At 59.4% G+C, this 27976-nt stretch overlaps 1 protein-coding gene across 8 annotated transcripts in view; it reads right to left on the bottom strand.

Annotated features, from left to right (window-relative positions):
• Positions 1–27901, bottom strand: part of MROH1 (maestro heat like repeat family member 1) — a 36925-nt gene extending 9024 nt beyond the window's left edge. The window contains exons 1-32 of one of the 8 annotated variants that reach the window (XM_039321336.1): positions 27793–27901; positions 23828–24140; positions 16143–16288; positions 15781–15912; positions 15335–15497; positions 14267–14365; positions 12734–12885; positions 12409–12549; positions 11398–11502; positions 11089–11167; positions 10889–11002; positions 10068–10141; positions 9405–9524; positions 8723–8833; positions 8358–8502; positions 7903–7943; positions 7431–7572; positions 7065–7117; positions 6343–6450; positions 5966–6085; positions 5390–5512; positions 5165–5311; positions 5039–5065; positions 3580–3702; positions 3208–3287; positions 2778–2913; positions 2465–2560; positions 2266–2370; positions 1774–1909; positions 1372–1484; positions 896–1048; positions 200–354 (exon numbers count right to left, since the gene is read on the bottom strand). In XM_039321336.1, coding sequence (XP_039177270.1) covers positions 200–354; positions 896–1048; positions 1372–1484; positions 1774–1909; positions 2266–2370; positions 2465–2560; positions 2778–2913; positions 3208–3287; positions 3580–3702; positions 5039–5065; positions 5165–5311; positions 5390–5512; positions 5966–6085; positions 6343–6450; positions 7065–7117; positions 7431–7572; positions 7903–7943; positions 8358–8502; positions 8723–8833; positions 9405–9524; positions 10068–10141; positions 10889–11002; positions 11089–11167; positions 11398–11502; positions 12409–12549; positions 12734–12885; positions 14267–14365; positions 15335–15497; positions 15781–15912; positions 16143–16288; positions 23828–23849 — 3461 coding nt within the window. In that variant the 5' untranslated portion in view covers positions 23850–24140; positions 27793–27901. Of the gene's footprint in view, positions 1–199; positions 355–895; positions 1049–1371; positions 1485–1773; positions 1910–2265; positions 2371–2464; positions 2561–2777; positions 2914–3207; positions 3288–3579; positions 3703–5038; positions 5066–5164; positions 5312–5389; positions 5513–5965; positions 6086–6342; positions 6451–7064; positions 7118–7430; positions 7573–7902; positions 7944–8357; positions 8503–8722; positions 8834–9404; positions 9525–10067; positions 10142–10888; positions 11003–11088; positions 11168–11397; positions 11503–12408; positions 12550–12733; positions 12886–14266; positions 14366–15334; positions 15498–15780; positions 15913–16142; positions 16289–23827; positions 24141–24333; positions 24442–24481; positions 24625–27792 lie in introns of those variants that run through there. The other 7 variants (XM_039321335.1, XM_039321334.1, XM_039321340.1 and 4 more) reach the window with 7 other exon arrangements.
• Positions 27902–27976: the final 75 nt, after the last annotated feature.

Genomic DNA, 27976 nt, shown 5'->3' with positions numbered 1-27976 from the left:
CCTGCTGTAGGCCACGCAAGAGACCCTGGGCGGCCTGGGGCCACTCAGGAGCAAGAGAAGACCCTCCCCAGGAAGACCTCGTGTATATGTGTAAAGACCCCCCCCCGACCTCCTGGCCAGCCTGTCTCACCTGGGCCCCAGGGACACCCCGAGGGCTCCGGCACCCCCTCTGAGCATCAGGGGCTCCCAGCCCCCCTACCTGTCCAGGGGGAGGGGGTGACCGAGGAGGCTGGACACCACCGCGGCCTTGTGCTGGGAGGCCAGAATGCAGACCGTCTGCTGGGCAGCTTTTTGGATCGTCTCCTCCGGCACCTCCTGCAGCTTGAGGTGGACCATTTCCAGCAGCTCCGAGACCTGCGGGGGGAGGCGAAGGGCCAGGCTAGGAGACCCCCAGAAGGGGCAGAAGTCCCCCCAATTCCCATCACGGCCTTCTGCCAGTTGCCCCCAGGAGACACCCCCCGCCGTCTCTGCCACAGGAGGAAAAAGCACCCCCTCCCTTCCTGCAACAAAGAGCCACTCTGAGCCTCTTCGGGCCAAAATAGATGGGTGGCCAACACCGGAAGGGCTGCACAGGGGCCCCCTCACCACTTGAGGCCCCCCTGGTCCCCCAAAAGGAAGCCCGCATCCTCCCTGCCCTTCCAGGATCTGCCCTGAGCAGGAAGAAAGAGCCCCAAAGGATCGCAGGAAGCAGGGCCGCAAAGGGGCCCCTCCAGTGGGCTCTTGAATCCCCTCTCCTTCCCTGGGGATTCCGTGCTGCCTTGAGAAAAGCCACTGCCTGTCGGGGGGGGCAGAGTGGGCAGGGATCCAGGGCTAGAGAGCCGGGGGCCCTGGGCTCCCACCAGAACCGCAATGCTGGAGGAGCCCCCCCACAGGGCGTCCCCATGGGGCCCCCCACCTTCTCCAGCAGGACCACCCCTCGCTCCTTCAGGACGGAGTTGATCATGACTGCAGCGGCTCGGGAGCAGTTCCGGTCGGGGTCCGCCAAGCCCTCCAGCATGGAGAGTAGCAGGCTCAGCAGCTGGTCGGGGGGCAAGTGCATCGCGATGACCTGTGGAGGGGGGGGAGCAGGGTGGAGAAAGGAGGTCATCCTCACCAGGCAGGGAAAAACCCCACCAAAGTCCAGTCGCCTTTCGAAGGGCACTTTGGGACAATCGTGATCCGGATGACGGAGCGTCTCCACAGTCGTTTTGTCCTCAGCATCTGCACTGGCCACTCTGGGGGGCTGAGAGCTGGGAGGGGACCCTTTACCCCACCTTAAACCCAGCCAGCCCCCCCCTCCCATTGGAGTGTAATGGAATGAAAGCCCCCCCCCCCCCGCAGGCCCAGAGGCAGCTCAGAGGCCGACCCTCCACAAAAGCCATCCCACCCTACCCTGGCGATGTTGCAGCACGTCTGGAAGAGGACGGTCACATCTGGATCCTTCAGGCCAGGCTTCAGAGCTTTCAGCTGCTCCACAGATTCGTCCCTGTGATCCTGGGAAAAGCCTGGAAAGAGATCCACTGGGTCACGCAGCCCCCTTGCCACACTCTAGCCCGTCAGCCTGGACAGCTTCCCTGGAGCAGACACGGCCCACCAGCCCCCCTCTTCGCAGCTGCTGACCACTGGAGTACAGCAAAGGAAACGCTGCCCTCTGCTGGCTGCAGAGAGGCCCTGCCTGGATGTCCTGAGCCCCTCCAGAAAAAAACACCTCCTTAGCCCCGCTGGAGGAACAGCCGAGGATGGGGGCGCCCACAGAGCAGCCCCCCCACCCCCAAAGGCCTCAGCAATGTTTACCTTCATAGCACAGCTGTACGTAGAGTAGAGAATGGACGCAATCCACCGCATGCTGGCGGACGCTGGGCAGGGAGTCCGTGCAGCGGGGGGAGAAGAGCGCCATCAGCAGCCCCAGGTTGTAGAAGGGGACCACCTTCTGAGCAAGGGAAGGGGCACTTGAGCCCCGTGGCCAAAGCCCCCGGCCACTTGGTCAAGCAGTCACGAGGGAGGGGCGCAGCAAGGCCAGCCAGAGCCAATCCCAGCAGCTACGGCTGGGGGACCTCTGCCCAGTGCGAGGCCAGGGCGATCAGCCCACTGCCCTTCCCAGATTGTGGGGGGTCTCAAGGCCGCATGTCACAGCCCTCTCCCCAAGCACACCAACCCATCACCCCCCCCAACCTGGCTTAAGCCTGGGGGGGCCCATGCTGGGATTAGAAGGCCAAGCATAGCCTGCAGAGGGACACGGTGGGTGAGCCAAGCTGTGCAGCCCATGGGGGAGGGCGGGGGACTCACGCTGACGTTCAGCTTCTCCCGGTAGAAGAGCAGGAGGGCGGCGCTCACTTCCACGGCTCGTTCCCGCTCGTGCTCCTTGGCAGACTTGATCCAGGGGCCCAGGTGCTGGGGGGAGAGAACGGGCAGATGCAGTCCTGGAGCCCCCTCCCCAGAAGGGTCCCTGCCCCTTGAAGCGCCCTCCAGCCGCCGGGTCCTCTACCTCGAACATGGTCTGGAGGCCGTGGGGCGTCATGTGGCGGTGCAGGAGGCTCTTGAGCAGGTCCTTGAGGGCCGCCAGGGTGGCGCACCAGAGGGGCTGGCAGGGAGGAAGGAGCTGTTCAGCCTCTGGGGGGGCAGAGCAGGCGGAGCAAAGCGGGCAGGACGGGCTCCGGGGCAGCAGCAGACCTGAGGTCCTGGGGCGGCACGCAGAGGGGGAGGAACGGGTGCCAGAAAAAAGGCAGGGAGGGGCTGGGGAGCACAGACAATCCCCTGCCCGCCTGCCAGGGGCCCCCAGTCAGGCTCTGGGCTGGTACCTCTCTGGGCCCGGCCTCCCCCTCGGCCCCGTCTCCTTCCTTGGTCACATCCGACGGCGGAAGAGGGAAGATGCTGTGAAGACACGTCTCCACCAGCTCCACCTTCTCGGCCTCGCTCAGGGGGGGCTCCAGGACGCTGCCCGGCAAGTTAAGGCTGGAGCGGGAGACTTTTGGGAGGGGGGTGTGAAGCTCATTTGGAGAAGCCCCTTCCCCAAGCGGAGATTCAGTCAGGGCTGCAACGGGAGGCCCCTCGGCTGCAGGGCTCTTTGGCAGCGAGGCAGACCCAGCTCTCCAAGGGCGTCTGAGGAGGCCCTGCTTAGCCTGAGTGGGGAGAACCAGAATGTGGGGAGGGGGGGAGGTCATTCCCTCCCCCTCCCCCAGCACTCCTAACCCCCTTTCGGGCTTCCCAGGAGGAGCCGAGCAAGGATACATCAGGTACATGCAGGCGGTCATGGCTCTCTGGCGGATGGGCGTCCGCAGGGCGTCGGGGGTCTCTGCTTTGATGAAGTCCTGAGGGAGGAAGGTGTGAGGACGACCCCCAGCAGCCCCCCCACCCCAAAGGAAGACGCTCCTCTGCCCTGGCTGGGAGGGTGGGGGCCTGAACCGCCCGGGGGTCTCCTGCGCGGGTGGGCAGCCTCAGGGCGTCCCCTGCTCCTCCCTCTGCGGGAGAAGTGACGGCGGGCAGCTGCGCCTCTACTGGGCTGGCATTTGGGGGCATCCCTGCCCGACACCCTGGCAGGGGAGCGGGGAGGGGGCTGCTGCTTCTGCTGGAGCCGGGAAAACGCTTCCAGCTGCCCCTCACCAGCATCTGGGCGACCACCTCGGCCTTGCGGGAGAAGCTGAAGTCCCCGGACTGGGCACTGTGGCAGACGGCCTGGCTGATCAGGCAGACGCTGCGGATGAGGCAGAGCTTCAGGGTCGTATCCTGGGGACGGAGGAGGAGGAGGAGGCCTTGAGGGGCTGGAAGAGGCACCAAGCAGGGATCTCTTCCCCCCCCCCAATGTGCCCAGGGCCAGTGGGGAACGGAACTGGCAGCACAGAAGTCACCCAAAGGTTTTGCTGGCCCTTTACCCGTGCTGGGAGGTGAACCCACTTCCGTCACTAATTGAAGCATCACTGGACATTGGCAGCCTCGGTCCAGAAGACTCAGGGGGGGCACTAAAAGGGGGACGGGTGAACCCCCAAGAACAGCTCTTCTGGGCCTCCGTCCCTCCAGGCAGGACAGTCAAGGACCAGAAGAAGACCCTTCCCAGCTGCCCCTGACGGTGAGCCGGATTCGGCTCCTCCTGCCCACCCAGCTCCATGGGCCCCTGAATCCCCAGAGGGGGGAGAGAGAGACCCTCCCCACAGAGTTAGTGAAAAGACACCGGGAGGAAGGCGTTAGTAAGAGCAGAGCCCCTCCCAAGAAACGCCCCTCCTGTGGGCCAGCCCTGCTTCTGCCCTTCAGCTCTTCCTGGCTGGGGGGGGGCTGGGGGGGCGGCTGAGGTGGGGCGATCCCAGGAGATCTCACCCCCGGGGAAGGGGCTGCTTGCTTGGACCACCACGGGCTTCCCCTCCGGCTTGCCATCTCAAGATTGAACTTATTTGCGGGGAGCGCCTGGCACAAAGGGACAGACCCTGGCATGCCCCCCTCTCTCTTCCGCTGAGTCCGAGGACCCCTTGTGCCCACCGCATCAGAAAAAGGGCCGGAACTCCCCAGCTCTGGGGCAAGGAGGGGGGCCTCTCCCAGCCAGCACCTCAGTGCTTTTTTGAAATAGTATCTCCTGCCTGAGCAGGGGGTTGGACTAGAAGACCTCCAAGATCCCTTTCTACTCTGATATTCTGCTCATTCAGTCCTGCTCAAACCTCCTGTCAGCAAAGAGAGCCCCTTCCAAGCTCAGCCCCCCCCCCTTTCCTTCTCACACAGAGCTCTTCTGACATTCCTTCGGTTGCAAAGTGTACCCCCAACGCAGCCAAGGGTGCCCCCTTTCCCTCTTAAGGCCAGGGGAGACCCCCATCCTCTCTGTCCTGGCAGCGCTTCTTCCCCTCCGCAGGGAGGCAGCCCCGAGACCCGCCTGGCTGGCAAGCTGCCCTCCCTGCCGCCTGACCCCACCTGGCTCAACGGGCTCTGCTGGCAGAGGGGCCACGGTGAGCCAAGGGGCACCAGGTGAGCTGGCACTCAGCTGCCCCCCAGCCCTGCTGCGCTTCTGCCCCTCCTCCCCCCCCCAGCTCTGAGAGAGGCGGAAGAGGCAGGTGGACAGAGAGAGGAGGGCGGGCTGTACCTTGGTCTCTACCTTTATGCCCAGAACCTGACAAAATAAAGGAGACGGGCATTAACGATCCTGGGGGCCAAAGCAGGGCCCAGCCGCTGCCAGCTGCCCCTCCTGGCGGGACGCAGCCGGCCTCACCTTGGTGTTGAAGTAGAGGAAGACGTTGCGCAGGATGTCGGCGTCAATGCGGGACAGGACCAGCTCCCGGGGGGCGTGCTTGGCCACCTGGCCGTAGCACAGGATGAGGGCGCTCTTCACCTTCTCCGCCTCGTGGTCGCTGCGGTCCTGGGGGGGAGGGGGGAGGCAGGAAAGGTCAGAGGCAAAGATCCCCAATGGACCTGCCCAGGGATGGGGGGCACCCACCTTGAAGAGGCTGAAGAGGCCAGCAGACTTCTTGAAGACGTCCGACTTGACGAAATCCTCCAGCTTGGCCAGAACCTCGTCCAGGTGAGTGACGGCACAAAGGCCCAGGCAGACGGCCAGGCTCTACGACCGGAGGAAGCAGAGCCCGTGGGAGAACGTAGGAGCCCGGGGGAGAGGGGGGCAGGGGGCGGCAGGCACAGCCTTCTCCCGCTGAGCCCTGGCTGGGCCACGTTGAGTTGGCAAAAGTCTGACCTTCTCCAGGTCTCTGGAGCAGGGCTCCCCAACTTTGGCAACTTGAAGACTTGTGGACTTCAACAACCAGAGTTCCCCAGCTAGTATGGTTGGCTGAGGAATTCTGGGAGTCGTAGTCCATAAGCCTTAAAATGGTCAAGATTGGAGACCCCGTCCGGATGCAGCTACCCATTCCTCCCTCCACCCAGAATGGGGCACTGGCTCCTTGGCTGCCCCTCCCTCTGCCCCCTCTGGGGGTGATGAGCAGGCAGCTGGCCAGGAGGCCAGGTGAGATGCAGCAGCCCCCCCCCTTCTCCCCACCAGCTCCCCCCCCCAGACGCCCACCTCTCGTTCCGCCTCCTCTTGGTATCGGGCCGTCTCCAGCAGCTCCTGAAGCTGTTTTCGCACCAGGTCCTTGTCGGCACAAGCAGCCAGGCCCACCCCGAGGGCTCTGTGGAGGAAGGCCTGCAGGAGGAGGAGGAATGGATCTCGGGAGGAACCCTGGCAGACCCCGGGGTCCAGAGTGCCAGAGGCCCCGTCACCCTGCCCAGGCACGAGCAGCTGTTTCCCTGGAGGCCTGGAGGGAGAGCCCAGCCCCAGGTCAAGGGGCCACCCTCCCTGCCCCACCCAGCCTGTCCAGTCAAGAGTCTGCACAAGATCACTGGCAGGAGGAGGAGGGTCCCCCCCAGCCCCCTCCCCAGCCAACTCCCCCCCCCCCAGACCTTCTCTGCAGCCTGTCCGTTGTAGCTACTCAGCTGCCTGCACATTTCCAAGACCAGCTGGGAGATCCAGGGCACGTCCGAAATGGCGTCCAGGGTCTCCTGGAGGAGCTGTGGGGAGAGGCTGGCCTTTCAGAGCTGGCCTCTGGCCGAGGTGCCAGGCAGCCCTGGCCCAGCGTGACGTTCCTGGCTGGAGGGAGGGACGGGGGGGCCCCGGAGTGGCCACGCAGCGTCCAAAGGCATCAGCCCAAGGGCCCTCCCGTCCCAGGTGTGACGAACGAGACCCTCTGCCAAAGACCCCCAGCAGCAGCTTCCGCCCACGTTCTTGGCAACACCCCCCCCCCGCATGCGCTTCTGCCTCTGATGCTGCAGCCCCTGCATGTCGGGGAGTCGGCTCAGCTCGTCCAGGTCACGGAGCAGCTTCTTCAGATCAGCCATGGGAGGCAGCCACGCCCCCAAGCCCTGCCTCTCCCTCCAAGGCCCCCCCCCCAGGGACCCTCGGCTGCTTTCTGGGGCTTTTATAGCCTTGGCGTTTAATGCCGTATGGAAGCCACCCTGCGGTAGCTGGAAGGCCATACAAATCAATGCACAAATAGGAGAGCAGCCGCGTAGGGCAGCCCTTTGCGAAGACGTCCAGTCAGAGGTAGGGCTGGAGGGGGGGGTAATGTTGTGCCCCTCCCTTTGGCTCTTCCCTGCGGCCTTGTGGGGTGGGGGGGGAGGCTCACCTGCAGCAGCTGGCCCTGCCAGTCCTTCAGGCACAGGGACGCCTCCGTGTTTGCTGGAAAGACAAGGCAGTGGTGGGGGACGAGGGAGTGGCCCAAAGCCCTGGACCCCCAGCATCTGCCCACTGACCCAAGCCCAGGTCCCCCCATGCCACACCTAAAGGAAAGAGGCCCACACTTCTCAGGAGGATACCTGGAGGGGAGGGGCTTAATCAGCAGGGCAGCCATCAATCAAGGCCATTTGGTCCATCCTGTTTACAGACCGGCCCCCAAAGGGGGGGGCATCCTCTGGCTGCAAGGAGAAGGAACCCTGGGAACCCCGGCCTGATCCACAGTGGGGGGGGCATGCAGGGCCCCCTCCTGCCTTACCTTCCAGGTGCTGCAGCAGAGCAGGGACCTTGGAGCTCCAGAGGGGCTCGGCCGCGGGGTGGACGCTCAGTCGCAAGACCAGCAGCAGTCGCAGGGCCCCCGCCCCCCGGCCCTCCCCCAGGTACGGCTGAGAAGCCACGATCTGGGGGGGGAAGCAAAGGAAAGGGGGAGGAGGGGCTGCGCCTTGCAGGGTCTGAGCAAGATGGAGAGGGGGTCCCAAAGCCCCTTGGCTGGGGGAATTCAGAGGGGGGGAGGGAAGGCCCAGCCCATCCTAACTCCCCCCCCCGCCCAGGATGAGGGCAGAGAACGGCCCAAGATCAGCCCTGAAAGCATGAAGGTGGGGATATTTTCTTGCGCCCCCCAGCAGAAGGCAAGGGGACCCCTTCCAGGGCAAGAAATACCTCATATCCCACCCTCTTGCACCCCCAAAGCAAAGGGCTGGTGCCCCCCCCCATAACTCCCTTCTGCTCACCAGCAGCCGGGACATCAAAGCGTGAGGAGACGGGAGGTTTCCTGCAAGCGAGGCACAATTCTTCAGCATCAGTTTTTGGGGGGCTTTCCCCTCCCACCCCTGGGTTGCCCCTAGCAACAGATGCAGTGAATCCTACCAAAGCGCCCCCCCCCTCTGGGAAACATAGGAACCCTCCCTTGGCCATGCCTGGCCGGACAAGCGACTTTGGGCTGCCTCAGCCAGTGTGGAGCCCACCACCCTCCAAGCTCTGCGTCCCAGAGGGAGAACAGAGCTAGAGAGGCATGGGGGGGGGGCAGCCCCGTGTCCCCATCCGGCTCCACCTGATGCCAGAGACCGACTGCAGCCGCGCCTCCCGCTAGAAGAGCTGAGCCCACTTGCTGCCAGGGACTCTTCTGTGCCCCCCCCCACGTGCTGTCCCCTTGCCCCCCCCTTGCCCCAGAGAGGCCAATACGAACCCCCCGGGTCGTAGAGGAGCTGCAGGTCCGAGTCTCCCTGCTCCTGCTTTTGGGCAGCCAGGGCCAGGAGGCTCTTGCAGAGGGGGGCCAAGGCGTTGGTCAAGGGCACGGGGGTCACAAAGCCCAGAAGGGACGGCCAGAGCACCTGCAGGGGGGAGGCAGCCAAGACCCCCCCTCTTCAGCCACAGAGAAGCAGCCTGGCCAGACCAGGAAGCTGCAGGGCCGATTGTGATGCATTTCCCCCCCCCCCCGCCAAGAAGACTTGGCCCAGTTGCTGCCGCTCGGAAGGGCTCCACTACAAATCCCAGCAGCCTCAGCCATGCATCACACGAGCCTTGAGACCCACCCTCCCTTTGGGGACTCACGTCAACCATCCTGTCCACGGTGCTGCTGAGCAAGAAGAGGGTGCTGATGCTGATGCTCCGGACCTGGCCGTCCGTCACCTCCTCTGGGTCCTGGGGGGGCTGCGGGGTGACCTGGGGGGGAGAGTGGGGGACATCTCCCAAAAGCCCCCAGGAAGGAGGGGAGAAGCACTGCTCCCCAGTCCAGACCCAGCCGGGCTCCTCCTGCCCCTGCCCCAGCCCATCCTGGGGGGGGGTTCCCCTTCCATTCAGCCCCCCCCCACACACAGGCACAGGAACTCTTGGGGGCGGGGATGCCAGGCCCAGGGCGGAGGGTGGACTTCCTGCCTCTGTCCAATCCCGGCCCACACAAAAGGGCTGTCCAGCTGGCCCAAGGCTGATCAAAGGGGGCAGAACCAGCATGTGGCTGGTGGACAAGGGGAGGGGGCTTTCCTGGCCCAGCCCCACACAGGGCGGCTCAGGCCCAGCCTCCCCCCCCCGACTGTTTGAAGGCTCCCCTGGACAGTTTCAGGCTGCAGTTGGCAGCACATCGACATGCCAGTCCTGCACCCGTCGGTTGCCGCTCACGCTGCTCTGCCGGGCACGAGGAGCACAGAAAAGCGTGCCAGTCTGGTGCTCAGCCTCCCTTTGGGAGCATTCAACTTCCGCCGGTCAAGCGGTCACTCCAGCCATTCCAGGCCCTCACCTGGTCAGCAGGAAGGGCACACTGGCGGACCAGGAACTCAATCAGGGCTTCTCCGCCCGGCTGCTCCAGGTAACCGTGGTGGGCCATGGCACTGACCATCTGCACCATGGCCCGCTTCACCTGCAGGGAAGCAAGAAGGGGGGTTGCCCATCGCCCAGGGCCCCCTCGCCACCTGCTGCGTGGCTTCGGGCACCCGAGGGGGGCTCAAGGCCCACCTGCTAGATGCCAGGAGGAAGGAGCCCTTTGCTAAGGGCAAGCGAGCGTGGCGCAGAATTTGGCCACCAGCTGGGCTTCTCCTGCTGGTGCCACTTTCTGGCTGGCATCGGGGGGGGGCTTCTAGAGGGGCAGAGCTCCTGGGCCAGTCGAGGCAGTCAGCAATCCTTCAGGGAAGGGGCAGGGAAGCCACCAGACTGCAGGGCCTGGCAGGGAGGACAGAGCCAGACCGGCATTCTCAATCTTCCCTACCCCCCCCCGCCCCATAAAAGCTGGCAAGGGTGAGCCCCTCTCCCCCCTTCACCCGCAACAGAGCATCGGCCACCTGGAGAGGCGTAAATGCCCCTCGGAAGGGCCAGGTGGCCTTCGCAGGGCAGGGATGCAGCCTCCGAGGGCAAGAACTGGGGCAGGGCTGGGGGGGGGCCAGGGGGGAGGCCTCGCCCCTCTCACCTTGTTGCTGTGGTCCTGCAGGGGGAGCTTCATGGAGGACAGGAGAAACGGCTTCTTGATCTCCATCTGAGCGGCTGGGCAGAAGCAGAGCAGAAGCTCAAGGCACAGCTGCTCCCTGCCAGCCACCCGCAGGTCCACTTTGCCCCCACCTCCCCACCCAGGGCCCATTGCGGGTCCCAATGGATCAGAGGCACCTTCGCACCTCCTCCTCCTCCTCCTCCTCCTCCTCCAATGCGCCAGGTGTCCCCATCTGCCAGCAAAGCCCCTCTGGTGCCAGGTAGGTCACAAGGGCCAAATTCTCCTGCATCGGCTTGACCAGGGGTAGGCAACCTTGGCTGCTTTAGGACTCATGGACTTCAACTCCCAGAATTCCTGAGCCAGCATGGGGGAACTATGGCCCCTTCATGACTCGTGGACTTCAACTCCCAGAATTCCTCAGCCAGCCACGCTGAGGGGAAGGGAGAGGTTTCCATGCTGAGCTATGCTGGCTCAGGAATTCTGGGAGTTGAAGTCCATGAGTCCTAAAACAGCCAAGGTTGCCTACCCCTCGGCTTGACCATTGGAATCAGGGCAATGGAGTGCCAGGGAACGATGGGGAGGGCAGGAAGCCTGTTCCCCCACTGGCCACCAAGGGCCAAAGGGGGACGAGGTGACTCCGGGGGCAGGCAGGTGCGGGGCTTGCAGGCTTGACCTCCCCCCAGAAGCCCCTCCCTTGTCCAGCCTTTCCTTCCCCCACCCTCGAAGGGGGAGACAGGCCCCTCCCCCTCCGCAGTGCCCCTGCTGCCCCCCATCCCCAGCCAGCTACCCTTCCCCCGCCTTACGGGCGCTGTTGATGATCTGCCGCAGGATGGTCAGCGTCCCCACCCGCGTCTTCTCGTTGCTGGACTCCAGCTTGGGAAGCAGAAATCCCAGCAAGCGGTCAGGGAATGAAGTGGCTGCAAGAGACGGGAGGCCCCCCCCAGAGGTCAAGTGGGCCACCAGCGTGAGGGACCCCCTCCCCCGCCCCAGGAGGGTCTCTCACCTAAGACGGTGAAGCAGCGAAGGAGCTCGTTGTGGTTCTTCAGAGAGAAGGGCAGGGAAGAGTCCAGAGGGGCGCAGAGCTGCGGGGGGGGGGGCGTTGGGGGAGGAGGGGGAGGGGAGGGGGAGAAGAGCACCAGCTTCACCAGGTGAAGGGCAGCCCACCCAGGCAGTTCCCAGTGGAAAGCTCCGGGCCGTAAGGAACCAGCCTGCTGACACCCCACCCCACCCCACCATACGCCCAGTGCACGGCCACTGGGGGGGGAGCTTGTACCCAGGCTTGGGGCCATCTCAGTCAGGTAGCCCCCCTTACCTGGAGGTGGAGGGTCCCAAGGAGGACGTCCACCTGTGTGTCCAGCGTCCGGCTCCCAATATTGACCGAGGCTTCCAGGATCTGGCACAGGCTCTGTTCAAGGGGCTGAGTAAGGAAGGATACATCCCCCCTCTTGCCACAGCAGCCCAGCAGAGGGAGGGGAGAACCCACCAACACACACACACACACACACACACACACACACACACACACACACAGAGAGAGAGAGAGAGCTCAAGGGTTTCCTCTTCCTGGATTAACACCTCCGGAACTTAACCGGTTTCAAGGTTTTAGTTTCCCCAGATCAGGTAAACCATGCTTGCATGCAGCCTTATGGGCTTGGCAGTGCAGCTGGTCCTCGACTTACAGCAGTTGAGCCCAACATTTCTGTTGCTAAGTGAGACGGTTGTTGAGTGAGTCTTGTCCCTTGGGACTTTTCCTGCCAGTGTTTAAGCGAAGCACTGCAGCTGTTGAGTTAGTCCAGCTCCCCCCCCCCCGTTGGCTCTGCTCATGTGACCCCAGGGGGACCCTGCAACCGTCGCTAGTACATGCCAGTGGCCAAGCGCCTGAATTTTGATGACGTGACCAAAAGGGGACGCCACAACGGTTGTGTGTAAAACAATCATGTTTTTCAGTTGCAACTTTGAACGGGCACTAAACGAACTGCCGTAAGCCGAGGACTACTTGCACAGGCTGCCAGACGGGGCGGAGAACCCCTCTGCCAATACGATGGAGCTGCTCGAGGACAAACCTGCTGTCTTGGTGCCCCTCCCCCCCTGGGCAAAAGGAGGGAGCCCCCAAGAAGCCAACTTGGGGTCCCAAAAAGGGGCCTTTGCCCGCTTCACAACGCGGCCCCCAAACTCCCACCTGGGACCGAAGCCCACGCCCTCCACCCGCAAGGGCCGTGCGGCGCAGGAAGAGAAACAGCTCAGGGTAGGCGAAGGGCCCGGGGGAGGTGCCCCCTCCTCGGACCCTCTGCTCAGGCCGAGGCGGCCCTGCCAGCCGGCCTACCTTGGAGACGTAGTAGGCCTCCGCCGGCTTCCTGTACAGGGCCAGGATGCCGGGGATCAGGCGAGGGAGCAGCTCCTCCAGCTTCTCGCTGGGCATCAGGTGGCTCATGGGCCCCAGGGCCTCCACCACGGCCAGCCGCACCTGCGGGGACAGGTGGGGAGGTCGTCAAGGGGGCCCTCTCCGGGATTCGCCCCTCTTGCGCCCTCGCCAGAATCCGGGGAGACCTGTAGCCCTCCCCCACAGGCACTGAACTTTGGCCCAAGACCCCCATCATCAGGCAGCCTTCCTCCTCCTCCTCCTCCTCCTCCCCCCCCCACCACCGCACCTTGGTCTCCCGGCTGGGCAGCCAGCAGCTGAAGAGGACTTCGTAGGCGCTGAAGATTTCACTGGAGAAGGTGTCTCGCCTCACAGTTGGGTCTGGCGCCTTGTCCAGGTTGGCCAGGTACTCCAGGATGCTCTCGCTGAAGTACTGCAAGGCTGGGGGAGGGAGGAGACGCCAGAGACCTAGAACCTAGGGCTGGAAGGGACTTGGAGGTCTTCTAGTCCAGCCCCCTGCTCAGGCAGGAAACCCTACACCAGGGGTAGGCTACCTTGGTTCTTTTATGACTGGTGGACTTCAACTCCCAAAATTCCCCAGCCAGCCATGCTGAGGGGAAAGGGAGAGGCTTCCAAGCTGAGCCAGGCTGGCTCAGGAATTCTGGGAGTTGAAGTCCACGACTCATGAGGGGGCCATAGGTCCCCCATGCTGGCTCAGGAATTCTGGGAGTTGAAGTCCACGAGTCATAAAAGAGCCCAGGTGGCCTACCCGTGACCTATACCATTTCAGTCAAATGGTTCTCAAATCTTTTCTTAAAAACCTCCAGTGATGGAACACCCACAACATCTGGAGGCAGATTGTTCCACTGGTTAATGGTCCTCACTGTTAGGAAGTTTCTCCTGGTTACATCTCCCTCTGAGGAGCTTCCACCTGTTGCTTCCTGTCCTGCCTTCAGGTGCTCTGAGGAAGAGGCCGACCCCCCCCCCATCTTCTCTCTGACAGCCCCTCAAGCATTAGAAGACGGCTCTCACGTTAAGCTTCTCTTTGTGAAGCTCACCCTGCCCAATTCCCTCAACTGTTCATGCTATAGTTTATCTGCAGACCCTTTACCACCTCCATTGCTCTTTTCTCCTCCACTCTTTCTAGGGTCTCAGCAGCTTCTCCCCCCAGAATCCATAACGGAGCGGAGGGGAAGAGGAGTAAGGAAGGGTGGCCAAAGAGTGCAGTGGGATTCTTCTTCTGTTCCTTAAAGGCTCGGGTGGAAAGCTCCTCCTCACAACCCAACCTGCAAAACTCACCAAGCCACGCAGGGGTCCCACAAAAGCTCAGACCACCCCCAAAGAGCCCAAAGGGCAGCAACCAGAATCACCCTGTCCAACCCAGAAGCCTTGGGGTGCTCTGACCTCCCGCCAACAGGGGCCTCTGCAGATGACTCGGGGTGCAGCTGTTGGGCTCAAAGCCTCTTCCAGACCCCATCCGGAGCCCAAGAAGTCCAAAGCAAGAGTTCTCACAGACACACACACGGTTGGCAGCCATTTTTATAAGTTTGGGACAGAGAAAAGCGAAAGACGCAGAAAATAGGAAGATGGGTAAAAATCAAATCGGTAAAATGGGCTTCCTGGATCATTTGACAATTAAGCACAAAGGAAGGCACGATTCAACGGCAGGCGACACCTGCACAGGTGGAGCAGTGTGCAGGCAGCCGTCTCCTGCTCTGCCCGGGTAGCCCTGCAAACCGTTTGTCCCGGGACTGAACCCCCAAATCCAGCGAGACACACACACACACACACACACACACACACACACACACCGCTGTCTTACCGTAGCAGAAGACGGACTTCGTGTTGTCCTGCTTGGCCAGGGGCAGCAGAGGCAGCATCGTCCCCAGGATGGAGTTGAGGAAGGGGACCATCCCAAATACTTTGAGAGGAAGTTCCGGGAAGGAGGGTTAAAACAGAAGACCCCCCCCCGAGCAGGCACTGCCCCCCCGCCCGAGGAACTGGCCCTCCTCCGGTCAGAATGGCAGAGAACAAGCAAAGTCTCAGCTGAAATGTTTATAACGGCATATGGTATACGATAGGCAACCTTGGCTCTTTTGTGACTCAATTCAACTCCCAGAATTCCTGAGCCAGTCTGGCTCAGCTTGGAAACCTCTCCCTTTTCCCTCAGCATGGCTGGCTCAGGAATTCTGGGAGTTGAAGTCCACGAGTCATGAAGTGGCCATAGTTCCCCCATGCTGTCTCAGGAATTCTGGGAGTTGAAGTCCACGAGTCATAAAAGAGCCAAGGTTGCCTACCCCTGCGATAGGCCCTATGCCAAATAAATAAATAAACCACACATCCTTCCCGCCCCTACTTAGCTTCTTCTCTGCCCCACCTGTGGCCCTTCAGAGGCTTTGCAGACTGAGCATCACCTGGACCGACATAACCAGTTTGAAGGGACACCACAGGACACGCAATTACTTATGTGAGATTTCTCCAAAATGTATTATTTATTTATTTCCAACATTTCACATCGCTCCCTCCCTAAAACTCGAGGAAGCTCCCTGACAAAATAAATTTTAGAAGACTCGGATCCCCTAAATCAACAAGTCGAGGTTCACTGAAAACAGAAAAAAATGAGGCTCAGGTCTCAAAGTGCCCACTGGGCAACCTGTCCCTTAATGGGCCAGAGCCTGGACAAGCTGCGCCACGATGCCCAGGATGCCTTGGACCCTCTGCCGAGGGACACCAGGCACTGAACATGGCAGTGAGTAGGCAGAGGGTCAGGCTGCCAACCTCGCTTGCCTTCCTAAGCACCCCCCTTCAACCCCCCCCCCCAGCCTCCCTGCCCATCAGGCCGTAGACCCTCCTCCTGGGCAAAGAGTGACCGAACAGAGGGCGCACCCACCATTGGCCACCGAGAGGTTGGCGAAGGTCAGTACGATGAAGGGGTGAGGCAGGACCCCCGGCTGGAACTTGGTCAGCACCTCCTCCATCACCTGGTTGATGAAGCGCCTCCCCACTGCGACCAGGACGTTGCTGGCAGCCTGCTGCCACTCCAGAAGAGCCTCCTAAGGGAGCCCAAGACCAACAGCTCGACCCCACGCTCCATCCCCACATTCCCTCCCCCCCCCGGGAGCAGTGGGCACGGCAACACAACGGGGCAGCCATGCGGGCAGAGCCGATGGGTGCGGCAGCCCAGGCCAGGATGCCCAGAAGTGGCCCAGCGCCCCCCAGCCCCTCCTCAGGTTGTAGACGTGGTTTCCTTGGGGCCTCCGGGTGAGAAGGCCAAAGGGGCCAGAGGGGCAGGCAGCTCTTCAGCCACGTGGCCCCCCGGGCAGCTCCCAGGCTTACTTTAGACTTGGTCATCTCGTTGGACGCCAGGAAGATGACGATCTTGGCCGTGCTTTTGTCCAGCTGAGCCAGGCTGCTCTTCACCACGGCTTCCATGGCCCTCAGGAGGATGACCCGGAATGGGTGGGCCAGCTGGGAAAGAAGGGAAGGGGGCAGAGATGAGGGGCAGTGCCCGAGGCAGCCCCAACCTGTGCCCGGCACCGACTCTCTGGAGCTGCAAGGGCATCGCCTGCCAGCTGCGCTCCTTCCTCCCCGAAGGAGCTTTCCGGAATAGCCTTCCGGAGTCTCCTGCCCGTCCAGGCAGAAATACGTGTCCCCACCCCTGGCGTTTTTACGGAAACAGCCACGCTGGGGTGCCCCACCTTCTCGTGCTGCCGCAGGTACTCCTCGCAAGCGTTCAAGACCTCCTCGGGCTCAGCCCTGCCCAAAGAGCAGAGGGCACTGAAGATCTGCTCCTGGACGACAGGGTCCTTGTCGGCCGTGGCGTCCATCAGGGTCATGGCCAGCCCTGAAAAAGAGCCAGAGAGCCTTTGCCATCCTCCCAACAGCCCTGCATCTCTTGCCCGGCTGGCACCAGCTGCTCCGCTCAAGCCCTCCTGGGCCAAATATCACAAGGAAGCCCACAGCTAGTCTGAGCACCCAAAGATCTGAACTAATATGGAATGGCATCAGATCCGTTTTTATGCCGTCAACGCAAACCTCTGGGCCCTTCAGAGGCGCTTCCCAAGGGAAATACCCAAGGGTTACTAAGATAACCATAATAAAAAAAAAGATCTTGAGATTCTGGAAGGATTGCAGAGAAGAGCAACAAAGGTGATCAGGGGGCTGAAGGCTAAAACATACAGGAATTGGATTTGCCTGCTTTAACGAAGAGAAGGACCAGGGGTGACATTCTATCAGTCATCATCATCATCATCATCATCATCATCATCATAATAATAATCCCAAAACAACTGGAGCACCACTTGAACACAATCGGCATTGACAAATTCACCATTATTCAATTGCAAAAGGCGGCCTTACTAGGAACTGCTTCCATCCTGCGACGATATCTGTAATACCATCAAACATCCACATCTGCCTATCCATGTCCTGGGTAAGGACTCGATAGGTAGACAAAATGCCAAATCCAGTCTGAACATCTGGCTGACTGTGCGATAATCCATAATAATAATAATAATAATGAGGAGGATGATGATGATGATGATGATGTTGGAAGGGACCTTGGAGGTCATCTAGTCCAACCCCCTGCTCAGGCAGAAAACCCTATACCATTTCGGACAAATGGCTGTCCAGTCTCTTCTTTAAAACTTCCAGTGTTGGAGCATTTACCGCTTCTGGAGGCAGGTGGTTCCACTGGTTAATTGTTCTTCCAATATCTTCCAATTATTCTTCCAGTATCTCAGGGGCTGCCCCAAAGATGAGGGAGTCAAGATAATATCCAAAGCTCCTGAAGGCAGGACAAGAAGCAACGGATGGAAACTAACCAAGGAGAGAAGCAACCTGGAACTAAGGAGGGATTTCCTGATTGGGAGAACAATCAATCAGTGGAACAACCTGCCTCCAGAAGCTATGGGTGCTCCATCATTGAAGGTTTTTAAAAAGAGGCTGGACAACCAATTGTCTAGAATGGTAGAGGGTCTCCTGCTTCAGCAGGGAGATGAACTAGAACAGGGGTCCTCAACCCTCGGTCCATGGACTGGTACCGGGCCACAGCATGCCAGCAACCGGTCCCCCCAAGCAAACAAAGCCCCATCCGTGCGCGGGATGCAGGCAGCACACAAAACCAGGCCCCCTCCGGTCAGCGGAAAAACCTCTCTCCACATAACCGGTCCCTGGTGCCCTAAAGGTTGGGGGGAGCTCTGGACTAGAAGACCTCCATGGTCCTGCCAACTCTGTTATTATATTTCTCCATGATACAGAAGTCAGTTTAAGCTATTCACTGAAAAACGCCGTTCAAATCAAAATGCCCAGGATACCCTAGCCGGGAGGAGGAGAAGGAGCTGGGGAGAGAGGCTGTACTCTGAGTCCACAATGCTCGGCCTCTGTGCTTCAGAGGCAGAGATGTTGCAATCCGCAGATGGAGGGCCCTCAGGGCAGCCGAGGGCAGCCGGCTGGATCTTTTCACCAGCCCTCCTGCCTCAGCTGCAGGGACAGGTCTTTGCAGAAGAGGCACAAGGAGAACCAGCCAAAACCAACAGGGAGAATGATTAGGCAATGAGCAGTTTGCTTCCAGGAACTGGGATGCTACATCACTGGAGACTGGATGACCAGTCGTCCGGGATGGTATGAGGACTCGTGGTGGCTTGGGAAGGGGGTTGGACTAGAATAAGGGTAGGCAACCTTGGCTCTTTTATGACTGGTGGACTTCAACTCCCAGAATTCCTGAGCCAGCCATGCTGAGGGGACAGGGAGAGGTTTCCAAGCTGAGACATTTTGGCTCAGGAATTCTGGGAGTTGAAGTTCACCAGTCATAAAGCGGCCTAGGCCTAGGCTAGAGGCAGGCCATCTTGACTTTTTTATGACTGGTGGACTTCAACTTCCAAAATTCTTGAGCCAGCCATGCTGAGGGGAAAGGGAGAGGTTTCCAAGCTCAGCCATGCTGGCTCAGAAATTCTGGGAGTTGAAGTCCACCAGTCATCAAGGGGGCTATGGTTTTTCCATGCTGGCTCAGGAATTCTGGGAGTTGAAGTCCACGAGTCATAAAAAAGCCAGGGTTGCCTAACCCGGGCCTAAAAGACCTCCAGGATCACTTCCAACCCAATGATTCTAAAGTGTGGGATTTGCTCCCCACCAAAACATCTTAAGCAATGCAAAACACCCAGCAGCCCAAGAAGAATAAAACTGGAGTCCTGTACAATCTACAACAGAAGGACTCTTGAAGCCATTATGGAGGACAGGCAGGCAGAAGACTAGTCGATGATCCTGAACGCCAACTTGCTGTCAGAAGACATAATGAAAACTCCCAGATTTCACAAAACGTGGACAGACTCAACCATAGTTTCACTGGGAAACTATGAGCATCCTAGACCAAGTTAATCAAAAACCACTAGGGAATTCCTGGAAGCTTGACTCTCAGTCACCAACAGACACATGGAGATAAATCACATTTACACACCATTCAAAAAAGAAAATTTAAAAAAAGCTAAGAAGCAAATAAAGAGACCAAAATACATTTTCTCCAGCTGCTGCCTATGGAGATTCTCTGTCATCCAAGTCACGGTTGTCCCAGTTCTGAAGCTTCTTGGATGAGAAGCGAAACGTTTTCAAAGGAAAAAAAACAAGATAGTCCAGTTGCCTTCTGGAAAAAGCACCTCTGCGATTTCCCCAACGGTGAACACCAGATAAGCAGGGATTAACACCAGACAATCAAGCAGAAAACAATTCCCTAATCCAGGAATTACCAAGGAGAAAACCACAACTCTACCAACACTGGCAGGACAAGGCATTATATAAACAGGCAGCAAATCCCACTTCAAGCACTGATTATTTGCACAATAGTCCCAAAATCAAGATAAATCATTCTTCATTGTTTGGAATTGGTCACATGCACAATATTACATCTGGACACATCTTGGGAAAGATGCTGATAAACTAGACTAGAGTGAAGAAAAACAAACCAGGAGCCGTTGGAGGTTTGGTTTGAGAGGGTGTTTACCCGGGAGAAGAAAAGATGGCTAGGAGGGAAGATGGCTGTGTTTCAGCATCGGAAGGGCTGTCGTGTAGAAAAGGTGGGAGAATTGCCCTTCCAGGAGTCCAGGGAAGGAGCAAAGGTTTAGGTTTCAGTTGGACATCAGCTTTAGAAGATGGACAGGCAACTGAACCAGAGGTTCTCCAACAGGCAACAGGCAATCAACCAGATGTTCTTACCTTCCATAGCAGGAGTCTCCAACCTTGGCAACTTTAGGACTTGTGGACCTCAACTCCCAAAATTCCTCAGCCACCCATGCTGGCTGAGGAATTCTGGGAGTTGAAGTCCACAGGTCTTAAGGTGGCCAAGGTAGGTGATACTCTTTTAGTTGCATGAAGGCCGTTCTCCCTTTTACCTCTCTGTCCCTTCTCCAGCCTAAACCTTTCTGGCCCCTTAAGTAGCGCTGCCCATAATTCTTGAGGAGGGGATCTGACCCACGAAGAACAGACTTCCTAGCAGGGATGCTGAGAGGCAGGAGGAGGCAGGGAACTGTGCTAAAGCCGGCACTTGAAGAGGCAAAGGCCTCGTAGTTCCAAGCGCAGGAAAAGAGCTGAAAAAGTGAAGCCGGCCAGACGGACAATATTCAAGAAATGTGAGATAGAAGGGAAGCGTCCACTGCTCCAGGAAACATTCTTCAGAGCCCCGGGATGCCCCCTTCGGACTGACTGCAGCACAATGAGAACAGCACAATGAGAACAGCAACACTTGTGCGCTGTTAAAGAATATTTGTGGCACCAGCCTGCAGCAAAAAGCTGTCGGCAGGCCCTGCGTGGAGTTCAAAGCCCAAAGCAGTACAGAAACTCTGAATCTCCACCCTTCACAACCCCAGCCCAATCTGCAGATGCCACAGCAGCCCAGGCAGAAGAATCAGTGTTCTGCGACCTTGACGGTGTCTGAGGCAAGACAGGTAGTGCTCCCCAAAGCTCCAAAGGGCCCCCTCCTCAAGCCACAGGATCCACAATGGGCAGGAGGCAGCAAAGCCATCCTAAAGATGCCCCAAATGTGCACAGTCAGGGCGATGGTGGTGGCAGGCCTTTCTGGGTCATCTCAAAAAGGCGTCCATCTAAACCCCAGGGCGATCAAGGAGCTCCGGCCCACGAAGGATGCCTTGCAAGGACTGAGACACGCGGTCCGGCTTGTACAATACTCGGGGTGCTTTCTAAGCAGGGTCACCAACACTGGGTCCTGTGAGAGACAGCAGCCTTGCCAGGGAGCTGCTCAGCACTGGAGGGGGTCCTGGATGCACCTGGCAGGCTCCCTTTCAACGCCAAACGAGATTTCCACACCCCAAATATAACCCTTCCCGCTCAGCACAGGCTGCGGAACAGCACTTACAATTAACCTCTTCGCACTTTTCTAGTCCGCATCTACTAAGAAGGTCAGCCTGGCTAGAGAGCATTGAACTTGAATATCACCTCTCCAGCCTATCTGGTTTACATCATTCTATGACCAGTCAAAAGTTGGGAGGTTCCAGACAGCAGAACCCCAAAAGCTGAAAGGCCCAAGAGGCTGTTCAGTTCAACCCACTGCTCACTGGAGGAAGAAAGAGGGGGGAAAAACCCAGAAAGAATAAATGAAAAAAAACAGGCTGTGTTATTTGAGGGACCCCTGTGCCTGCGGTTTCTGCTTGACGGCCTGGCAGAGTGGCACACTCCACATAGCTCCAATCCACCCGTGGCAACCTCTCCGCCTGGCATGAGCCTCCCTGGAGACCCAGGCGGTGCTCTACTCCAGTGGTTCTCAACCTTTTTAATGCCGCGATCCCCAACCGGCCGTAAGTCGAGGACTACTCAACCGGTCGTAAGTCGAGGACTACTCAACTGGTGCAGCCCCGTTTGCAGACTGGGACTTTTGGTGGGCTCAGCAGGGCAGAGACAGCCTGGACAATTCCTATTGGCTTTTGAAAGCCAATAGAATTAAACTCTATTCAAGAGAGTCTATTCTATTGGCTTTCAAAAGCCAAGAGAATAAAAGGGAGTAGCACAGCTAAGGGAAAGGGGGGGAAAAATAGCGGACTGCGTTTGGCAACCCCCGTGAAATGGTCGTTCGACCCCAAATGGGGTCCCGACCCACAGGTTGAGAACCACTGATCTAGAAGGTCCCCAAAACCTTCTCCTTACAGCTGCACCAGGCGCTGGAGACAGTTCGAAGCGCCTCGTTTCTGAAACTGAACCTTGCAGATCTGATTATGCTTCTCTCCTTCCCTCTGATCTTTTCAAATTCATCACAGCCAGCAGATTCCTCCGGTGAGCTCTGTGCAGCGGACGAAACCGCTTCTGTCCCAGCAAGTCAGGAAGGAACCACTCCACCTTAGAGGGCTGCTCCAGGAACTCTTTTTCAAGGGAAAAAGCAGTCCTATTGCCTGAAAAAAGCACTTTTGAGACAACGATGGCTTAGATGACTGAGAATCTCCACAGACGCTTCTCCGTGGGTTATTCAAAGGGCTGCAAACAAGGTAAATTTCATATTAACCAGCCATCAAATCAGGGGCCTTAGCTAACCGCTTCATACAGGGAGATGTGTCTTGCCAAAACCTGGTTATTTGCAATTTCATAGCAAATTTTATTTATTTTCACATCCATTCCATACAATGCAGAAAGGCGCAGCCCAAGGTTTTTACAATAAATGGGGATTTCCTGTAACGGCAACAGAAAAAGGAGGAGGAGGAGAAGGAACAGGAACCTGGTTTGAAACCCACAGTAAGGCTTTTCAGCCAGTAGAAGCAGTCAGAGCTAGGAAATATTACAGCTCCTTCAGCGAAGGCCACATTGGCTCCCTTAATTGGCTGAAACATACATTAATTGCTCAGGCTGAGCTTGACATCTTAGCTCCCACTCCAGTTTTAGAGAAATCTGCCCAGGGAACCAGTGCTGGGATTCAAATAGGGGAACAACCGGTTCTCTGTGTGGATGCCACTTCCGGAAGTCCGTTCTGGGCCTGGGCAACAAAAAATTAGCTACCAGTTCTGCTGAAGTGGTGCGAACCGGCTGAATCCCACCACTGCGGGGAACTGAACCTTTCTTTGGCTTATCCACTTATCGCTTTAAGCAAAGAGAACGCCTGCTTTTGATTGTTATTTATTAAACTGCTACCCAGACCTCTTTCCCCTCCCCAGTGACTCTGGGTGGCTTTTCTGTTCAGGTTTGAAATGTTCCTCTGCTTTGCTGGGGGCACCAAATTTGCCGTCCACTTGGCAGCAGCCCGGTGGAGCCTTTTAGGGAAGGTGGGCTCCGGGGGCCTTTTTCAGGTCCCCAATGCCCCACAGCCAAAGCCCCAGGGGAAGCCCTGGGCCCTGCTCGACTCCCAGGCAAATGGAGGCAAAGCAGCTTTGCACTGGGTCACTCTGTGCGATAGTTAAGCACACCGGAAGGCGAGTGACGACACTGCTGAAGAAATTGCGAGGCAATTCCCCTTTCCTCCCACAACAGATGGCGTGAAAAGCTGGGTGAGATCTGTTCCAGGAGAGGGTGAATTAACCTCCTCCGGCTGCTCTCGGACTGGGCCAGGGTGTGAAGTGCGGCACCCCAGCCCTGGCACCACTTTTTCGGGGAAGATAGCAAGTGGGCAGAGGAGCCAGCGGGATCCCCGTCTGCTCACGGGAGTTGAGGGGACCCCCTTCGGAGATCCCGCTGGGCACTGCCACCCTTCAGGGGAAGGAAAACTCTTGCCGGCAATACTGGTATAAAAGACTGGAAACCTTGTATACAAAGAAAAAGGGAGGAGGCGATTTCTGGAATTGCCAATTTAAAAAAAGGCCGAATATGAGATAGAGGGAATCTCTGTGAGGTAAATAGGGAGGAAGGCTGGTGCTTGTTTGCAACTGCTGCAAAGAAGATTGGAAGTCACTTCTTCTGCTGTCTTTCTCTCTAATTGCTTTTTGCACTGTTCCTATCTAAGTTCTCTTTACATACTTTCATGTTCATCTTTTGTTTATATCAGGGGGTTCCCAAACTTGGCCACTTTAAGACTTGTGGACTTCAATTCTCAAAATTCCCCAGCAATGCTCTGCAACAATCTTAAAGCGTTGCCCCCCCAAAATGGGGTCCATATAGAAATTTCCAGTAAAAGAGGGGGGGCTGGTGCGAGGCAAAGGCCCAAAGCTGCCCCTCAGCCTCTCCAGTCAGGAGAGCAAAGCCTGGGGGGGGGCAGGTGGGGGGGGGGGAAAGCAGCAGAGAGGAGGGGGGGGTCCACACATTCCTGCAAAGACCTGGCCATGTAGGTTTCACGCTCTTGAAGATGGGGGGGGCTCCCACACCCAGCATGCCGTGGGGGAATTCTGGGAATTGAAGTCCATCCACGGCCCGGACCATCCCCTGTTGCAGGCCAGACCCCTCCCGGCGACCCCGCCCCACTTACTTTTCACCCGGGACTCGGCCATGCTCCGGGCTCCGGCGGGGCAGCGGCCGCTTCGGGTCTTCCTGGGCAAAGCGGGAGCTCCGGGCGAGGCGCTCCGGGGACGATCCAGGCGCCGAGCGGAGGATGCGGGCGGGCCCCGCTAGAGGCCTCGAGGGCGCCCTTCGCCGCCGACCGAGCGCCCGGGGAGTGCGGCGGGGCGGCCCGGCTCATCCCCCGAGCGGCGGCTTCTCGGGCGCCCGCCGGGAGAGACGGGCTCGGCGCGGCTCCTCTCCTGCAGCGCCCCGATTCCGGGCGGCCGAGTGCGTCCTGTGGGCTGAGAGGGAAGCGCCGCTCAGCCGGACAGCTCCGGCCGCAGAGGGGGCCGCGGGACGGCGAAGCAGCCGGAACCGCAGCCCGCAGCCCGCGCCCCGGGGAAGCCTCCGCAGCGGGTGATGCGCGACCCTCCCGGCGGGGCCCGGGGCAGAGGGGAGGGCGGGGGGGGAGCCGCCCGGACTGCCGCCACTCACTCGCCCTTCGCTGCGCCGGGACGGTTCCGCACCTGGCTGGCGGGGTTCCGCACCTGGCTGGCGGGGAGCAGCGCTTCCGGATATTTAAGGCCACGCCCTCACCTGGGGAGGCCCCGCCCCACCCCGCCCCCCGGGCTCATAGACCCACCAAGAAGAGCAGCCCTCCGCCCGCGGGCGCTCCCGGTGAGGGAGACGGGCGTCGGAACGGCGAAGGGGCGCCCCGTTGGAGAAGCGGACGGCTTCGGGCGCCGCCCCCGTTGGCTTACAGCGGCAGTCCGTCACTAACGCGCGTGCGCCGACTCGTCCCCGCCCCTCCGAGCAGAGGAGAGTATCTCGTGACGAGGCCCGCCCCTGGGCGGCCCCGCCCCCTCCCCGCCCGCGGTCTTTGGGGGCGGGGCTCAGCCGACGCGCTGCAGGGTCGGCCCGGGATTCCCGGGTGGTCTCCCATCCGGGCCGGGCTCGAACGGAGCCAGGGGGATCCGCTGCGCGCGGAGCAGGCCGCCCTTCCCTGGCCGCGCCGATCCCGCGACGGGTCCAGCCGCGTCCTTAACCCGGCGGGGGCTCCGGGCGGCTCTTTGGGCTTCGGGTGGCCCGGAGGGGAGAAGCGCGGAGACTGGCTTGGGGGCTCCGTTTGTGTCGAGCCCAGGCCGAGGACCCGGCGCCGGGGCGGCTGCGGGAGGACAGCGGCCCCGCCTGCCCACCGGGCGCCGAGGGGGCTGCGCGGGGGCTTTGAAGGAGCCACCGGCCGGGGGGGCGGCCGGGCTCTCCGCACTGGGAAGCCTGGCGGGGCCGGGCAATCGGGGTTCCCGCCCAGCTGCTCCGCGGGCGCCCAGTCCAGACGGGCGAGGGCGGGGCGGGGAGAAAGGCCGCGGAGGCTTCCAGCCCGAACGCAGCCGCCGCGGCTTCGGCCTCCCCGGGCGACGGCGCTGCTCAGCAGACCGAGAGCTCCGGGCCGGCCCCGCCGGGCCGAGACAGACGCCGCCCGCGCGCCCCGCCTGGGAAGAAGGGCCCCGACAGGCTCCGCTTCTCCGGCCACGGGGCTCTCTCGGCCCCAGAGCGGGCCGGGCAGCGTCCCCCTCCCGCCGGCCTCGTCGCCGCGGAGCTGCGGGCAGGGGAAGCGGCAGAGTGGCCGCTGCGGGAAAGACGGCGGTAGTGGCAGCCCATGTTCCCGCCGCGTTTTCCGCGGGCGCGGCCGGGGGCTGCACGGACCTCCCCGCCGGGCTCCTCTCCTTTCAACAGTTCGGCTCGACGCCCCCCCCCTTCTCGGCCCGGGATCCGCTGCTCTGGTGAAAGGGAAACGAGCATCGGCTGGGGCGCCCCCCCCCCATGTCAGTTGAAACTGCCTGCCGTAAGACGGGGCTTGCTGTCCTTGTCCTCTGTAGCTCCCACCCTCCAGATAATGAATAACAAAATAAGAGTTGGAAGGGACCTTGTGGGTCATCTAGTCCAACCCCCTGCTCAAACAGGAGACCCTGTATCACTTGTGACAAGTGGCTGGCCAGTCTCTTCTTGAAAGCCTTCAGTGATGGAGGCAATTCTCCCTGTATCACCCTGCCAGGTCTTCCCTTCTGAGGGGCTGCCACAAAGAAGGGGGGGTCACATTATTCTCCAAAGCACCTGAAGGCAGGACAAGAATCAATGGTTGGAAACTGACCAAAGAGAGAAGCAACCTGGAATTAAGGAGAAACTTCCTAACCGTGAGGACAATTAACCAGTGGAACAGCTTGCCACCAGAAATCGTGGGTACTCCATCACTGCAGCTTTTTAAAAAGAGACTAGACAGTCACTTGTCTGAGACGGTATGGGTCAGTGATGGCGAACCTTTTAGAGACCGAGTGCCCAAAAACTGGCCCGGCCCCCCAGCCTGCCCCCACTCTGCCCCCCCCCACTCCGTCCACCCGCAGGGGCACTCACCACAGATTGCCCAGGAAGCCTTGCAGCGCCATGGCGGCCACGCCCTCCGCCCACACCCTGCAACATCATCTGCACGTCATGGGGTGCAAAGGCGGAGTCTTGCCCCTGCTGCCCGGCTGCCATGTGCTTGGCTGTGCAGCTCCGCATGGATCATGCTTGGGGGAGCCTCTCCAGGCAGGCTGCTGGTGAGGGGGTTGGGGGGGAAGGCGGGGCTGGGGCAACGGCGCGTGTGCCCACAAAGAGGGCTCTGAGTGCCACCTCTGGCACGCGTGCCATAGGTTCGCCACCACTGGTATAGGTTCTCCTGCTTGAGCAGGGGGCTGGACTAGAAGACCTCCAAGGTTCCTTCCAGCTTCTATTCTATTCTTTTCTATTCTATTCTATTCTATTCTATTCTTATTCTATTCCTTTTCCCTATCCTATCCTATCCTATCCTATCCTATTCCTTTTCTCTATTCTGTTCTATTCTATTCTATTCTATTCCATTCCATTCCATTGATCCTATCCTATCCTACCATATCCTATCCTATTCTATCCTATTCTTCATATATTCTATTCTATTCTATTCTATTCTATTCTATTCTATTCTACTCTACTCTACTCTACTCTACTCTACTCTACTCTACTCTACTCTACTCTATTCCATTCCATTCCATTCCATTCCATTCCATTGATTTTATCCTATCCTATCCTATCCTATCCTATTCCTTTTCTCTATTCTATTCTATTCTATTCTATTCTATTCTATTCTTCATCACCTCCTTTCAATGTCCCTCCAGAAAGGACCCACTTCCATCCCAAGTTGCCCTCCTTGTCCACGGCTGGGCCCTACCCCCAGGGCGCAGAGTGGGGGTGGGACAATCACTTCCCATCACCCAGACCCTACACGAGCAGCATCGCCTTTGAACAGCGGCACCACACGGGGGGGGGGGGGGTTGTGTTCAGCTTGTGATTTCTTTCATGTATGCACGGCCAGACAGGCTGCACAAAATTCTAAACTGATATTTTTTTCTCCAAAGGCAGAACTTGACATTTGTCCCTGTTAACTCACATCCTTTCACCCATTTTTTCAAGGCTGTCTTTCTAAACCACCTTCTCTTCTTCTTCACCCTAACCTTTGGCCTCAGCCGAGCCAGGCATGCTGGCGTAATGGTGAAGGCGTTGGGGTTAGGAGCTGGGAGGTGGTGAGTTCTAGTCCTTCCTTAGGCACAAAATGGAGGGAGTGACCTTGGGCCAGTCACTCACGCTCAGCCCTAGGAAGGAGGCAATGGCAAACCACTTCTGCAAAACCTGGCCAAGAAAACAGCAGAGATTTGTCCAGACAGCCTCCGAGAATCGGACACAATTGAAGGGGAAAACAGCCAGTCGCAGGAGGGGCCGCATTCTTAATCCAGACTTGTGGAACATCCCATTTTTGGCTGGGATGGCAGAACGTGTGGAACCCCGGGGTTCAGACCAACCGCAGGGGCTGAATTGGCATGCAGGACCAGAGAGAGAGACCCAGTCCCAGCTTAGCAAGAGGTATAAATCCAGTCTGTGACTCACCCAGCCTCTGGGAAGCGCTGCCCAAGAGGTGGTCCCCAGGCCTGCCTGCCCAGGGGCCTTCTGCCAGCAGGTTGGGGTTGGAGATCCAGTCCAGCTGTGGGGCGCCCGGCCGAGATCCAAAGTTCTACAACTGCTTGTTGTGCTTCGGTTCTAGAAGGCTGCCTCTGGAATGCCTGAACCTGCC

This window comes from Crotalus tigris, unplaced genomic scaffold (assembly GCF_016545835.1).
Source record: "Crotalus tigris isolate CLP2741 ecotype Arizona unplaced genomic scaffold, ASM1654583v1 scf7180000023738.1706062, whole genome shotgun sequence".
In the NCBI taxonomy this organism is placed as follows: Eukaryota; Metazoa; Chordata; class Lepidosauria; order Squamata; family Viperidae; genus Crotalus; species Crotalus tigris.
The sequence above is the reverse complement of the archived record's forward strand: the minus strand, read 5'-3'. Positions and strand labels throughout refer to the sequence as shown.